The sequence below is a fragment of the Anguilla anguilla genome, chromosome 4, assembly GCF_013347855.1.
Source record: "Anguilla anguilla isolate fAngAng1 chromosome 4, fAngAng1.pri, whole genome shotgun sequence".
Taxonomy (NCBI): Eukaryota; Metazoa; Chordata; class Actinopteri; order Anguilliformes; family Anguillidae; genus Anguilla; species Anguilla anguilla.
In genome coordinates, this window is record NC_049204.1 from 19,825,937 (window position 1) to 19,842,307 (window position 16,371).

Consider the following 16,371-nt stretch of genomic DNA (forward strand, 5'->3'; position numbering starts at 1 on the left):
GGGTAATCTATTTAAAATTGACATTAAAATCTGGCTGATTCATATCTGGTTTTGTGTGTTATAAAAGCAAAGTATTCTGAAGTGAACATTTCCAACCTGTAGCTGTGAAGTAGCCCATGGTGGTCTGGTAGAAGTTACTATTTTGACAATTAGTTCTTTCAATTCTGATTTACAAATCCCCTTAAAACTCTGTGGGACATTACCTTGTCCCTAGTAGAAATTATTCAGATATGCACTGTGCACTCTATGTATATGTTCACCCATAAGTATGAGGTTGCATTATTCATACACGTGATTTCCAGATGTGTCGCTCTGTATTTCATATGAATTGCAGCAATGCCGGTGATGTAAAAAGGTATTATGTTTCAAACTTTTAAGAAACAATTGGATGTTTTCCCTTTTTTCATTTTTGGACCAAGAAAATAAATACTCTGTGGTTTACCTGCCGTACAGCCTGAAGTATCAGTCCTCACAAAAATGAGAAAAGGATACAAAATGTTTGTTGGATTCTGCCCATTTTTGTTTCAAATGTAAGCAGCTTCAATAAGACCGGGCCTTCTTAACAAGTGCGGGGGCCGCTAACTGCAAAAACAAACTGTGAGACGAGCAGGCCGGGCGGATCAAAGCAAATAACATAAGAGAGGATATGAATGCTTTGAGAAGTAATATAACTGAGATACCATCTGTTTTCTATGTCATGCAGAAGGCTTCAGACAAGCCCAGAAAGAGAGACAGCAAAAAGGGCACTTTAGCCCCAGATAAAAGTGAACACAAACAGGTTATCAAGGAGCCCACCGTTTAATATTGGATGGGAACAATGATTAAGGCATTTATTTTCAAAGGGTGCATATCTTATTGTGAAAAGATATGAGCTGACACACAAGTTTGGGGATTATTTTATAGGAAGGCCCTCTTTGTAATTTTCTGTCTGGATGTTACACTTTCATTTGAGCATGTGAGGCTGTAAAGCCTGATTTAGGAAAATAGAGTAAACTCAATTAGGGCAAAACCACTGCAGTGAATTTAAATGTCCATCAATAGGAAGCAAACCATAACAATCCAATTATATTCCATTTATTTGCAGTACATTACATAAAGTCTGTCCTCAATAGTCTAGTAATGCTTTTATCCACTGAACTGTGGATATGTTTTTGCTATCTTTTCCATTGTTTCCCCAAAACAAGGGGAAAAAAGTGTGTAATCACCCCATGTCACCAACAACCATGCAAGAAGCACAGCAGCTGGAGAAAGAGAACTCATTTGATGTCCTTGCATAGGATTAGTTGTATCATTTTTGTGTAACAATGGCTGAAGTTGGCTTAATTTAATCAACATCTTTTGTGCCCTTGCAAAGTCGCAATCACTCACAAGCTAACTATCTAGTTTACATTTTTAATAAGGTAACATTGGCTATTTTAAGATGCATAGTGAATACTAGCTAGACCAACAATTGCATTTGGGCAGTACAAAACCAATCTCATCAGTACAGGCCTTGAACTCCGTCTTGCCTTGAGGAAAACACTTGCTGAGAAGCATATAAACACTTGTAATTTTCAGAGCTATACTTGTGCTTAGAAATTGTGATGTTGCACAGACTGCGATGTCCAAATACAAAATAAGTTAAAAATTTACAGAAATACAAAATGTACATTGTTTCATGACCCGTGTGATAAATTATTTCCAAATCATAATTATGTAGATTAGGTTGGTTAATCCATCAGAATCATTTTGATTTACTCACCAAGAATTCTAGTGATGCAAAAGTTGCTGCTACGCCTCGCCGATTAGTATGTCTACCAAAAAAATCAGAGCTCTATTGGTAGATAACTCGAGATCAAGCTGATACACAATGCTGTGCAGCATGTTGAATCACAATATAACAGGTCTGGAAGTCATTTCAATTCCATACACCTCTGACACATGAATTCTGTGGTTTATTTATTGCATGTCCCATAGTCTGATTCAAAGCCATTACAATACTGCCTACCTTTTTGAATAATCAATAAATAATTATTGTATTATTTAGTAGCATCTTGTGAAAAGCCAGAGATATATTACACAAATCCATCACCGGTTGATAAATGGGTATACTTGTAAAGTTAGATGGGAACGAAGGAGGTCCGTATATGCAGACTACTGTACATTATTGAATACTTTAACAAGGTTGTAAATAAGGTGTCTGTGTCTCTTTGGGACTGTCATCCTGAGTGCAATGTGAAAAAATGCTGTAAATTCAAAGAGATTAATTAACCCCTTGCTTTCAGCACTGGGGCCAGGTCCCATTCTGCTGTCCAATAAATGCATGGAGAAATCCAGTCACCGCGGCCAGCCAGGAAAGAAGTCTCATTCAAAATGAGTTATTAACAGTATTTTTTGAATAGATGGAAAAATTGTAGCCTGGCTATTTAAGTGTCATAAAGCGCAGAGAATGCAGCTGGAGGCCTCCTAGGGACAAAAGGCAATACCATTACAATCAAATCTGAGATGGAAGAGGGATTGAGCTGTCCACTCAGAATTTTTATATTGTCAAGGAGCTGGGAGGAAATAATGTGATCCTGGAGTGAATTAACCTCTTGTGTGGATGGAGGTGACAATGTCATCTGCTGGGAGACTGGGAGAACTTGGGAGGAGGGAGGGGCCTGTTGGGGGGTGGGGGCAGAGAGGAATCCTATCTTGAGCTGGACAGGAGTCATAAGTGTCACCATCAAGAAAGCTGAAGCAAAGTTCTACAAAGTTTGAGCTTTAATAGTCATTCATTCATTCACATAAATTGGCCCCTTACTCAAAACTATGAAAAGTCACTTTTTTAAAGTCATCGAGCAAAACACAAACTCTGATCAGGAGGCGGCAATCAAACTGGCAGGTTGAAACACACTGTTACAGTGTCACAAAATGTCAGCCACAGTACGAGGTTTTTCACAGCATCCAAAAGCCAGTTATCACTCTTGAGTGTTGAAGGTAGACCCACCATTGGCACACCTTATTAATTCTGGATGAGTTGCCTTTCCAAATTGCCATGTACCTTTAAACTGACAACTTAACTTTTTAGAAGAAGGAAAGATAACAGTGGTGATGCCTTTATAGCCACCAGTGAAATTAATCAAAAGTTCTTGCATATCCACCCACAACTTCCTGTGCTTAGTGCAAACCAATTCTGTAACTTCACCAAAGAGCCTGATCTACAAGACAAATACAGTTAAATGCAAAGGTATTGGGACATTTGCATCAAATTGGTTGCAGGAAACTCTACTAGAAAAATCTATATTTCAAATCAAATGATGGCCATGAGGCAAAATTCACAATTCATCCATTTATTTCATGTCTCTTTTTTAAACAGACATTGAACTATATTACAACAATGCCATTCGATCAGTTAGGTCTCCATTTCAAGTCAGCTTAAGTATTGCGACAGAGTAGATTTAGAAAAATGTAATGACCTTTAAAGTCAATATTTCATTGCATACCCCTTACATTTAAAAAGATCCTTTGAGATGCTCTAGCGAATCACTGCCTCTTTCAGTTGCAGTCTGTTTGCTAGGGTTTTGGGCTTCAGTTTCCTTTTGAGCAAGTGAAAAGCATGTTCAAGCGAAAAGCACAGGGTTTAAATCTGGAGACTGACTGGGCCACTTAAACATTTGCAACTTGTTGTCCACCAATATTCTCTTCCATCCAATGAGTTTGGTGGCTACTGTACACTTCCGCCATCGTTCTGTAGCTGCCATCGCTGATTATAGTAAAGACTACTGCAGCCATACAGGCCCAAAACGACCATGCTATTTCCACCATGCTTCAAAGATGAAGCAGTATGCCAAGTGTCCAGGGTAGTCCCTCTTTTATCCTAACTTTCACCTTTCCATCAGTCTGGTAAAAGTTTCTATTTGTTGCATCTGTCTGTAAGACTTGTTTCCAAAACTCACCAGGCACATCTTTGCATTTTTTTCCCAGTTCCAATCTCACCTTTCTGTTCCTAGTACGGATGCAAAGTTTACATCAGGAAGTGTAGCCTCTGTAATTTGCCTCTGTCTTCTGTGCAGTGTCCTGTGATACTTTCACTCCAGTGTATGAAGACAATTACCAATTACTCAAACTGGATTTTTTTCCCAGCTCTTAAAATCACCCAGTCATGGCTTTCTGATGGCTTCCATAGAAGGCCTGATTGTTGGTTATTCCTAAGTCCTCCAGTAGTTAGCTTCTTCTTTAGGATGTGCCATAATGTTGACTTTGGAATACACAAGCATTCCACAATAGCTCTAATTGATTTTTTCATCATTACAATAGCCTTCCTGGTTGTCATACCCAGTCAGTTCTCTGGCCCTCATCTGAAATTTTCTTGTCTTGCTTAGAAAGGAACTCTACAAACACCTCCAAAGGCTTGACACTACCCATGCCCTGACACTGACCGCTTTCCATTTATAAATAATTACAATATGGCAAACCTGTGAAATCTGAAACAGCTGACAGTCATTTGTCACGATACTTATGCTCACTAGGAATATCAGGACTCAGTGAATGGTGTTGAGTTCAATGTCTGTTTTAAAAAATACATTAAATAAATGCAGACATTGTGAATGCTCATTTTTTAATTGAAATACAAATTTGATTAGTAGAGTGGAAAAACAACCAATTTGACACAATTATCCCAAACTTTACATCTAACTGTATAAGGAGTAATGACTGGTCTTGACATGACATCATTCATCAGTTCATTCATCAAACTCACCTCTGTTATTTCAAATGAGTTATCTATGAGCTTTCATTATTACAACATGTTTTGTTTAGTTTTTTCCGTGACGATTGTTTTGAGCTAAGGACATACACTTTCAAATACTGCTAAATTCCCTCTGCTCATATTTTTACAGTACTCACACCCAATGTCATGGCTTTATTTTATTTGATGCACACATTTGCTTCCAACTCCAAACTATTCTATTATAATAATAAAAAGCAAGTGCAGACGAGGTAGAACAGAAAAAGTAGAATACGTTTGCTAAATCAATTATAGAGCAAACCTTAACAGTGTTACATAACAGCGTGTACTAGGGTTAACAATATTATCCATCAACTGAAGGTGAACCATTTATCCTTCAATCCACCAACTTAGACGAGACAGACTTTGTAGTTTGGGATTTCATAATCTCTGTCTGGCTATCTTAAAAATGTTTTGGGAGACTTTCTAACGGTCTGATATGACATTCCACAGGATAAGAGGGTCCTGTGGATCCCTTCTGTTTAGCGAATATGGGCTAATATTTCAGGCTAATGCAGGGGCTTTACATGCTTAAAGTTGCCCAATAAAAATCACTCTGTAGATTTTCTTTAAGCCGTTGGCCTTTACTGTTTTATTAAAAAAGACATCACATGGTTAAAACCTGTCCCATCAATCTGACTGTCTGCCTCTGGAGAGAATGCATAAGTGTCTACATTGCTATGAAAATATACATTCTTTAGGTTCTGTACAGGGAGGTGTATGATATAAATCACAGTCTAGCTTTGCAACCATCAAGATCAAATGTCCTAGCTTCCATACTTCTCCAGTATATGGAAGGACAAAACATTAACATAGTTTGCTAACTTTTATTTCAGTTTATTAAGAAAGTAGTAATATTTTCTTTTTAAAATGGAGAGCAGATGGCCCATGCTCTTTATTTTTCTTTTTCTTTTTTTGCAGTGGTGGGAAGCAGGTTGGGGGTGAAGAACTGTGTATGATTTTTTGCCGCCAGCTGGTGTGAATTTTATTAAATAAACAGTAGAGTTGCATTTTTATGTACATTATGTGTATTCCATGAATTATTCTTCATATATTTCCTACATTTTGAAGTATAGTCTTTATTGTACACATCTACTCTTCAAATAATGCCATAATCTCTCTACTGTGTTGTGCCACAAAGTGCAAACCAGGTGGAAATTGTACTGCATTGCTTTAAATGTTTGGGGTTAAGGGGTTAGAACAACACTGTTCTCAGGGATTTTGTCACCTGTACTCAAACATCTCTGTCACTCCAGAAACAATGGTTGCTAGCACCTCATTCAGTTGGGTACTATTAGTTTTACTTGCGCAGTCACTTAAAGTTCATTGTTTTCTTTTTTCAATAAAGCATAGGCTTTCCACATACTTCGTTAAATCTATTTTGTGGCGCCTCGCCAAATAAAAAATGAAGAAAAAAAAATGACAAGCTTGAATAGCCTACTTTATTATGGTCTTTATAGTATTATAAAGTTTTCTGAATTCAACAGAAGGGCATACAACGTGTTATCGATATCTTTGATGGCTTTACATACCTATTGCGTTGTCAACAGTTACATCCATGCTCTGTTCGGCATCCATGCCTTCCCTGTTTAAAGGAATGAATAGGGCATTTCGAATTTTATATTTTTCAGCCAATCACAAATCACGCTTGTCCGGGTCAGAGTTCAACTGAGAAAGGAAGTTGTTGGCTGCTGCCGGGAGACAACAGCACCAGGAAGCAAGCTTTCAGAGGAGTGTAGCGTGTTAAGAAATATAGCTACTTTGATTTGGCAAAAATGCCCAATACTAGCTATCGTTCCGATTGCATTAAAACAATCGCATGTATCTAATTCATTACTGCTATTTGTCTGTCATGACATTTTTTTAATTTAAACTAGCCATGTCAGTTTTCTCCCGGAAGTACAGCTTGTTTTTTCTGTTGAAGATGGTCTGCTGCTAACTTGCTAGCCTTGATTTATCTTGTTCAACAACTGAGCTAGTTCTAGGGAACCACAAAGGATAACAGTTTTCTTTCTAGTTACAAGCGTAACTGTTTATCTGTTATGCTGAATGAAGTGGTTGTCATTGCATGGGCATATTAGCTATGCAATAAGACTCTACAGCTTAACGTCAGTTTGTCCATTGATATGCTAGCTACATGTAGCTAGCTAATTTTGATACTTGGGGAGCGATGGAAAGCCCAGGGAATAATCACTGTAATCTTGTGGTTAGTTGAGTTCGATACCTGTCTTAGAACGTCACAACGTTGCTGTCAAATACTTCATTCGATTGCCTTTTTTTACGTTTACCGAGGTGAGTTTGGAAGTTGCACTGTATTCCATGAAGACACATGATGTGTTGCCCCCTCATTATTATTATTATTATTATTATAACAAATATGAAGTTGGCAACCGTTGTGGCTACAAAACTGCCGTTACGAAGGTTTTATATTATTAAATTAATGGACCACAAATGAGAAGTGAGGGAATCATGTGAAACAGTACCCTTTAAACGTAATATCTTTAGCTGTTTAAGAAAAAAAACGTAATTTGATAATAACAAAATAATTGACAATCATAATAACTGACCACCGGTGTCGTTTTCATAAATACGCCATGCATTATTTGTAAAATCATAGTATTGGCTATTTACATACTTTTGTTATGCAGTAAAAAGTTGTTTGGGCAGACTGACTAGTTTTTTTTTTGTTTTTTTTTTTGTCCTTAGCTTCCAGACACCATGAGTGCCAAATTTGGACTGATTAATTACAACAGCTCCCGGAAGCACATTTCCATCTCTGTGCCGTCTACGACAGAGATCATGTCCCCACATATAAAATCTGTGGAGGAGCTGCGGGTTCTGGGCATCAACCTCAGCAGCTTCAACACGCCCGCACAGTTCTTCATCTGTGTGGCTGGGGTCTTTGTATTTTATCTCATCTATGGCTATCTGCAGGTAAATTAGAGTGTATCGATCGTTTGTGGCGTATTATGATGATGTGATAACAGCTATCACATTGGCACTGTACTTGGAAGAGCAAGACAAAGTAGGATAGTCATATTCATCAAGAGATACAAATATTGAATCCTCTGTATGCTTTACTTCATCTGTGAGTGCAGCAAGGTCAATTAACATGTTATTAGCTCAAATAATACCAGATCCAAATGGACTGACATTGTCAATGAAGTTGTTTGATTTATTTTTTTTTTTCTCTTGAGTGCGAGCTTGTATGAAGTCTCATACATTTGCTTTGTGCAGGAACTCATATTCTCAGTCGAGGGATTTAAGCCCTTTGGATGGTACCTTACATTAGTACAGTTTGGGTTCTATTCAATGTTTGGACTGGTTGAACTGCAGCTCACGCAAGATAAAAGAAGAAGGTGAGTACATGCACCTTAACATTAACATTTCTTTATTGGTTTCTCCCATGGTTTGTTCACTGTTAAATTACTTTTTCTGTGTTTGTGTGACTGCGGCATTTCACTGGATTCAATGGCAAAGTCCTCTGGCCCAGAATATGAGAAGATAATGTAGTCTTACTGCTTTTTTGAACTACTGTTGAAAAACAATTTCTGGACTGTTTTTTTTCTTCTTCTTCTTTACAGAATACCTGGGAAAACATACATGATAATTGCATTTTTAACCGTGGGGACTATGGGCCTATCAAACACATCTCTTGGATACTTGAACTACCCCACACAAGTCATTTTCAAGTGCTGTAAACTCATTCCTGTAATGATAGGAGGGATATTTATTCAAGGTAATGTTTGCTTATCACTTCATTTTAGAATTTGGAGCTTCCCTTTTGGTTTGAAGATGTTAGGGAGTTTTTCAGTCCTCATGCAAAAGTTTTTCAATCACTTTTATGCAGTAAAAAATAAACCATTGCTAAAATGTTTTTCAAAAAGAAGGTGTTAAGTAGATTTGATAAGCCTTTATTATGCCATTCTTGAATATGCACCTTTTCCCTTCTGAAATATCTATTTCTTATGCATGGTAAGGCCTTGAAGTTTTTTTCCCTAGATTGCATAAGTCAGTAACTTCGATTTTTGATCTGTGGTACATGTAGCTGTTCCACATGGGGGGAGGGGTGGCTCTGTGTAATTGGGGCATTCTTTTGTGTTGAGTTTCAACACAAGGCATTCCCCAGCCTCCTGGTGCTCTACCTTTCATCTCAAACCGTCTTCAAATGGTTCCCTGTCCTAGTGATCAGGAGTTTTGCCGTGTGGACCATCGTCCCCTGGGGGATGAGCGCAAACCTTGCTTCATTCTCTCAAGATGTGAGCCAGATCTGAATTTTTCAAAAGAGAAGGGCTTCAAAGCATGCCGGACAACCTGCTGCGTCACCTTTTCGTCCCGAAGGCGTTGTTTAGGAAGTCTTTTTTTTAGTATTTACATGTGTCCAACCTAACTCCGATTCCCCCTCCCCCTTCTCCGGACTTATTTGCATTTGATTGAGTTTAAAAATCCAGCAAAGGTTTTTCCAGTTGTCCAGGTGATAAACTTTTTCAAAGGCTGCATGGACCTGCAGCCAGTGTCATGGAGGACTCTCTCAACTCACCTGATCTGAGGCAAGATGTGGTGGCTTGCCTCCAGAACTATGATGCTCTCTCCACCAATAAGAAGCTCAGGAGCTTTTTTTGAACACCAGAGCTGAAAGAAATAGCATTTGAAATAGTCAGTTAAGCTATTCTATATGTGTTTTTTTCAGTATTTTTTGTTGTAATAATGTCCAGTTACCTGCACATTCAGAGAAACAATTAAGATTTTTTTGCCCAAGTGTATGACTAGAATGTCCCAATAAGTATAAATCCCACAAGCTTCTTATTTTTCCACCACACTGCACTGCAAAAATGTAACAAGTTTTTAAATAATTTTAAATAAGGGGAAAAAGAGGTTCTGATTTGTTAAAAAAAAACTTGAGTGCATTATAAATTGTAATGCTGCGCCACATTAGAATGTTCCCATATTTGTCACATATTTTTTTAAATGCATATTAGTCGCTGCAGTGATTTTGAACCTTTATGGTAATTGTATTATTTGTTTTACAGGGAAGCGCTACAATGTAGCTGATGTATCCGCTGCTCTCTGTATGAGTTTGGGCCTTATCTGGTTTACTTTGGCAGACAGTAAAGTTGCCCCCAACTTTAACGTAACAGGTAAAGTATGGTTTTACTTTACTGTTTAAAAAAAAAAATTTATAACAGTATGGAATTTTAGTTAGAAATATGTATTTTTGGCCATACACTGAGAGTAAGCTTGCATTTTGTAGCATAACTTTGATTCTTAGGCAGATGCACCATCATATTTTTCTTTATGTGCTAAAAACTTGCTGTGAGGTAGATTCTCACGGTACAGTGCCAGGACTGCTTTATTTTGCAAAACGCTGGGTTAAAATAAGACCGGCCTGACATTATGTTAATAATGTGCCTTTATGGCTACAAGAAAATATAACACATTTGCTCATTCTATTCATATATTATTTTTAAGAATAAAGTAGTCCAGGAGGGATGCCATTCATAAAAGTGGGTTGCACTATGTTTGTTGTTTTGTTGTATAAGCGTTTATATCACTGTAACGGTTATTGTATAACATGCCCATTTTTCAACATATAATAATGGAAAACATTTTCGCTTGGAATTCTATGCAGCCTTTATTTTGTATAAAACCAAATTCAGGATGGAATGTAGTATATAATGAGAGTTTTAGTGTGTGGCAAAGAAATCAGGATATGACTATGTTGTCATATATATGACTTTGTTTGTACAGAGCATTAATTCTGAAATTATAAATGGCTCGAAAATATTCAAGCCCATGGCGCTTCAAGATAGCATATTGTCACTCGAGACTAAATTACCTCTCCAGTGATATAGTAAACAATGCCAGAGAAGAATGAGCTGCAATGGACTTTACCTTAACTGCGGTTTATGACCTTGAATGTACACTTTGTGTCGTCGTAAAAAAAAAAAAACAATTGATATGCATAAAAATTCCTGTGGTGAAAGACGGTGGTGGATTTTAATATTGAAATCTGGGCTGCAAAGGCGAGGAAAACACAAGCCGAAGACTAATGAGGACTCTGCCTCCAGCTTGAATATTAAAATGATGGGTCGTGTTCGGTATGAGTGTGGAATGGTTTCTGAGGGTCTGTTCAACATGTTCCTCTTTATATTAATGGGGAATTAATTAGGGACCTATCGCTGTCCATACTTTAAGAGTACAAGATGCCCCACGCTGAGGAGAGTATTGTTTAACGTTGCAGAGCGTGTTTAACGTTGCAGAGCGTGTTTAACGTAGGGGCAGCGGAGAGTGGTGGCGGACGAGGCCTCCTCACGGGCGCTAAAGCCTGAATTCTCCACGTGTGACAGATCTTCTCTGTTTGTGTCTGTGGTCTCTCAGGAGTGATCCTCATCTCTATGGCCCTCTGTGCCGACGCTGCTATTGGAAACGTGCAGGAGAAGGCCATGAAGCTCCACAATGGCTCCAACTCGGAGATGGTAAAGCCCCTCTCATGGCGCTGCTAATGCCCGTCACCCCGTGACTTGAATGCAAAGCCCAGCCAGCCACAGTTTTTACTCTTGTGTCACAGCGCATTTTGACTTCTGATCTGAATCTCTTTGCTTCTGTTCCAGGTTTTATATTCCTACTCTATAGGATTTCTGTACATATTGCTGGGTCTGTTCTGTGCGGGTGGCCTGGGACCAGCAGTGGCCTTTTGCTCTCAGGTGTGTGAGCTCTTTTGCTACCTACTGTATGTTTTATTGCTGTCATGGTAGACCACTTGATAAGCTTCCATTGGGCAACCACAGTGTAAGTTTGTATTTCACACAGTGAAATGTGTTTGGTTAATTTCATCCAACCATTTTTCAGTGGAGAGTTGCATGCTCTACAGTTCTCCATTTAACGGTGATCAAATAGCCACATTTAAAATGTACATGGAAATCTGTATCTTAAGTAATTCTATGTTTAATACATGTTGTATTTGCTGTGTCAGTAGAGGTTTCTTAAGTTAGTGTTTTTGTTTTTTGTTTTCTTCGAGCAATGATTTTAACCGTGTAATAATAACATTTGCTGTAGTCATTTTCCCAAAGCTTTTTTTGCAGTAAAATGGGCCAATTTTAAGAAATTGCCTACCATTTTAGATCTTGGACTGGAGGATTCATTTATACATTTTGAGTATTAAAAATTATACATTAGAGTATTTATTTTTATTTTTTTTTAAAGAAACTGGCCATTTGAAATTTATTGGGTATGTTGATTTGTGTGTGTGTGAGAATTTTCACCACCCAAAATGATCAATGTAGATAAGCAGATGTGTGTGATTTAGTGTTACAGAATATAAAATGAAAAGCTTGAGGTAATTTCACACACATTCACACTAATTTCTTACGATATGCATTGACAGAAAAATCAAAGCTTTTTTTGTTGTTGTTGTTCACCAGCACCCAGTGAAGACCTATGGTTACGCATTCTTCTTCTCTCTCACGGGATACTTTGGCATTTCTTTTGTTCTTGCATTGATCAAACTCTTCGGAGCTCTTGTGGCAGTTACCGGTGAGTCTAATATTTACATCGTTCGCAGCCTAAAAGCTGGACGACATCGGCTCTTAGCGCTTCTGTCGAACAACTGTCAAAATGCCGAAAGCATGTATGCAGTGAGACTATTGACCTGCGAGAGCCTTCTTCATATCATTCAAATTGTGTACGTTTCATATTGTTTTATTTACACGAGGAATGGATTCAGGAAGCATCGTAGTATTTAATATTAATGTGTGGTGAATATTTTGTTTTGAATGCTGATGCTGTTGGTTTTCCATGTGTTTATGTATTTTCAGTGACAACAGGGAGAAAAGCTATGACAATCGTGCTGTCATTTATTTTCTTTTCAAAGCCTTTTACTTTTCAGTAAGTATTCTTTTTAGTTTTTTGTTTTTTTTTTTCATTTAAAGCTACTGAATTTACACGGACAGATTTCTGCAGTTCCAAGAACCTGTTTCTCTCCCCTTTCCTCTGTTACAGGTACATTTGGGGTGGTCTGCTGGTGCTGTTTGGCATATTCCTCAATGTTTACAGCAAAAACAAGGACAAAATGAAACTGCCGTCCCTGGCCGACATCCGGAGCCGTATGGCGTCCAGGAAAAGGGGGAGACTGATGTCTCAGGACGTGTAGACAGCTGTCGCTGGTGATGGTGCCAAACTCTGTAGCTGAACTGGGACCCCTGATTGGACGGGCTCTGAAGGGTGAGGTTGGGGAGCCCCACAGAAACATTCCTGCTGATGTAGAACCAGGAGCACCTGCTGGAGTCTCTAAAGGGAGTCCATTTCCTGGCCCAGGAGCACAGCATTGCACAGTACCAGTGACTTTAACGCTTGCCTGAAATAAAGGGGACCAAGCAACCATTTAAACAAGACACTATTCTCCATTGATCAGGACTATGGGAAAATGGTAGTAAAAATACTGTTGTGAAAAATATGTTTTGTCATGTACATGCCCCAAATGGCTAAGTTTTACTCTTCAACTGCTGTCTTACTGTAGATACATGGCTTTAGTTAAATTTTTTTAATTTATGTCCGAATCATGTAAAGAAAATGCGATTGCAAGATCTATAAGAGTACGGCAGTGCTCTTACCTGCATCAGTGTGCCATAATTACGATAGTCCATGAACCGTTTGTTTTGGTGAAAGGGTTGCTGTTCTCTCTTTTTTTCTTTTCTTTTTTTTTTTTTTTACCACATTGGAGTCAGAAAGAGGGAAGTTAATTCAAGGAGTTTGATGTGTTTTCATAAACGTCTTGTAAGCAGCTTACCAGCCGTTTCTTATCCGTTGGCTGCAGAAAGAGGAGTTGAATTCCTGCCAAGAAGCTTCTCAGATGTTTACCCATCAGATGGCCCGGGGCTTGTTTGATTAGTAATCCTGGAATAAGATAGCACTAGAAAGAAAACAAACACTGTTCAAAGGGCTTGGCTTTCGACCTAATTTAGAGCGCCGGTACGTTACGTGGGCGCGTGATGTCGGGGGACATCCTGCCGATGGCGGAAGAGTCGGAGCGGGACCCTCCAGGCGTTATTACCGCGTGTCTCGGACAACACCCTTTGCCGTTTTTCCGAAGCGCACAGGGGGGCCTTGTCAGTCAGCCGAAAATTGGGAGGGGGACAGGAAGCGACCAAACATGATTGTAATAGTGATTATTTTGGGAACAATGGACCAGACAGCTTTGGAAACTGTTGAACAGTATGCGGAATAAGACTGAATGTATGTCACTTAAAAAAAAGAAAAAAAGAAAAAAAAACAATGTGTTGAATGAATGGGCTCGATTTTTCTGTACTGTTAAATTTATTGTTTGGATTTAACTGCCGTATCCTTGATAATGATGAAGGAAGAAGTTGGATGTTTGTTGAACATAACATCTGATAGCAAGCAGAATGGAATATATAAAAATGTAAATAGCTGTATAGGAATACGTTTCTTGATACCTGGGGCATGATTGCTTGCAGATTGGCATCTCGCTGCAGAACCGATATTGAAAAATGTATAGAGATCAAGATGTCTAACCTCGTAAAGATAAGCAAATACAATTTTTTTGTATTACTCAAAGGACCCTTGGATATTTGTGCAGTATAGCCATGTATTATATGCATGCGCAAACAGACGTGTAATGTAAACATAAGAGTCGCATGAATTGTCAGGCATACGTTGTAAACTTGTGTCCTCCATGGGTCAGTTGGCTCACTATGAAAGGAGTTTAAATGAAAGGACGAGAAGCGCTTATGACAGCAGGATCTTATCTGCCTCCTCTTCGTTCATCAGCCGCCTACAAATAGAAAATCTGCCGGACTGTGCCAGCCTACATTCAACAACTCCAAACTCATATTGGCGCAAAAGCTGGATTTCTCACATGCATGGTCTGATCAACCTAACTAATTGGTAACCATTAAGATTGACCGCTAGGGATCATTTTGAAAAATGTTTCGAAAAAATCCTCCTCCCAGCTCACAGCATTAAAAAGGGAAGGTGTTCGTTTTGGAGGTGTCCTGTAGAATGTATGATATACTGGTACTAATTGCCCTCTAATGTGTGGCTTAATGTAAAATTTCAATATTTGCCAGCTCTGTAGGGGGCAGGATATTGCTCTGTTAGTGGCATCGTGGAAGCGAAAACGTTACAAGCTGACGCCCTGGCAGGAAGCTCGGCGCAGGGCAATTAGTCATTCAGTATTTCATAAAACCTGGCAGCTCCTCAACACTGACAAACTGACAGATTCTTCTCAAGGGTCCGGAGGCTTGCAGCAAAAACAGCAGACATGCCGGATGTGTCACACCATTTGATCTCAACATGACAAATGTTGGAATTCTGTTTATTTTTTTAATAAGCTGTGCAGAAAATATGGGTAATTGATGGGGGGGGGACATGTCTTGTGTGTTTGATTTGGATTTTTATGAGAATGTATTATTTCACCATGTCTCTTAATCTATGGCAGCGATGCAGACGTACTGGGTCTCCAAAGATTTTGTCAATGAACAAAATTAACTGGAGACAAACGTGACTGTGATGGTATGGAGAAGTAGGTGAAGGGGAGAACATGCATATCGGAGTACATAAACCATGGCTATACCCCAATAAATGGCTCACTGTCTCACCTGTACATTTTGCAGGGATAATGTAACAGTTAATTTAATAAATTGGTAACTATTGTTTGGATCGCTTCTATATTTTAATAAAAAAATATATATACTTGTACAACTATCAAGCTTTTGTCTACCTTTATATTGTCATTTAGGTTGTAATGCTATTAATAGTGGCTGCTGTTTTGTACTTTTTTAGTCCATGATCTGAATGTGGGGATCCAGACATTTTTTCTTGTTTAAATATAAGATTTGAACTGTGCTTTGAGATTTTTTAGAAGAAAAAAAAGCGGTGGAGCACAAACAGTTCTACCTCCCTGCAAGCTCCCTTGAACATTATTGGCCTACAATCCCCAGGTGACCCCAGGCAAACAAAACCATTTGTCCTTTAGTACTGTGAGAACACACTCAATCTGAAACTATGGAGGCTGAACCCAGTTTGAAATACAGCAAGCTCCATTTTTTTCAGAGCTGTATTTTTTACTTTTACAAAAAAAAATGTAATCTTCTTTTGCGCAGCCCTTTCTCAGATTATAAGGCCATGTTGATTGGTTTCAATCTCTGATTGAACACACACATAAAGACTTAAAAGCCGTTTAGCTCCATTAGCTTCTAGTGCATTAAGAAACACTAAACAAATGATTTATAGCGACGCAGCAGATACAAATTTGTAATTATGCTTTTAATAATTGTCTCGTGCATCTTTTGTCTCCAACTGAGTTATGACCTATTCAGCTGTAAGCTGCTTTTCCGTACGTATTCAACGGCAATTAGTAATAGCTCATTAAAACCATGTTTGTGAAAACAATGTCACCAAACATTTCCTCATGAGATTCCACGCACGCTGGATTACGAGCTTCGTCAAGTCATTATTCCAGTCTGTCAAATTTGCATGGCCTTTTTTTTCCCCCACCAGACGTAGCTTGAGTGAAGTCAATATTTTGCTTCCTCAAATTGATTAAACGAGCTCATTTATGCTATCAAAAGTAGCATAAATGTTCCACTACTTTTGTCCAAAACAAA

General features: G+C 38.5%; 1 protein-coding gene across 1 annotated transcript; it reads left to right on the forward strand.

Annotated features, from left to right (window-relative positions):
• The first annotated feature begins 6,423 nt into the window (after window positions 1–6,423).
• Window positions 6,424–15,469, forward strand: slc35b3 (solute carrier family 35 member B3). The gene is made up of 10 exons (XM_035415488.1): window positions 6,424–7,039; window positions 7,454–7,681; window positions 7,985–8,106; window positions 8,332–8,486; window positions 9,778–9,885; window positions 11,126–11,223; window positions 11,359–11,451; window positions 12,169–12,280; window positions 12,562–12,631; window positions 12,746–15,469. Exons 2-10 carry the CDS (start codon window positions 7,466–7,468, stop codon window positions 12,894–12,896), a joined length of 1,125 nt encoding a protein of 374 aa, XP_035271379.1. The 5' UTR covers window positions 6,424–7,039; window positions 7,454–7,465; the 3' UTR covers window positions 12,897–15,469.
• Window positions 15,470–16,371: the final 902 nt, after the last annotated feature.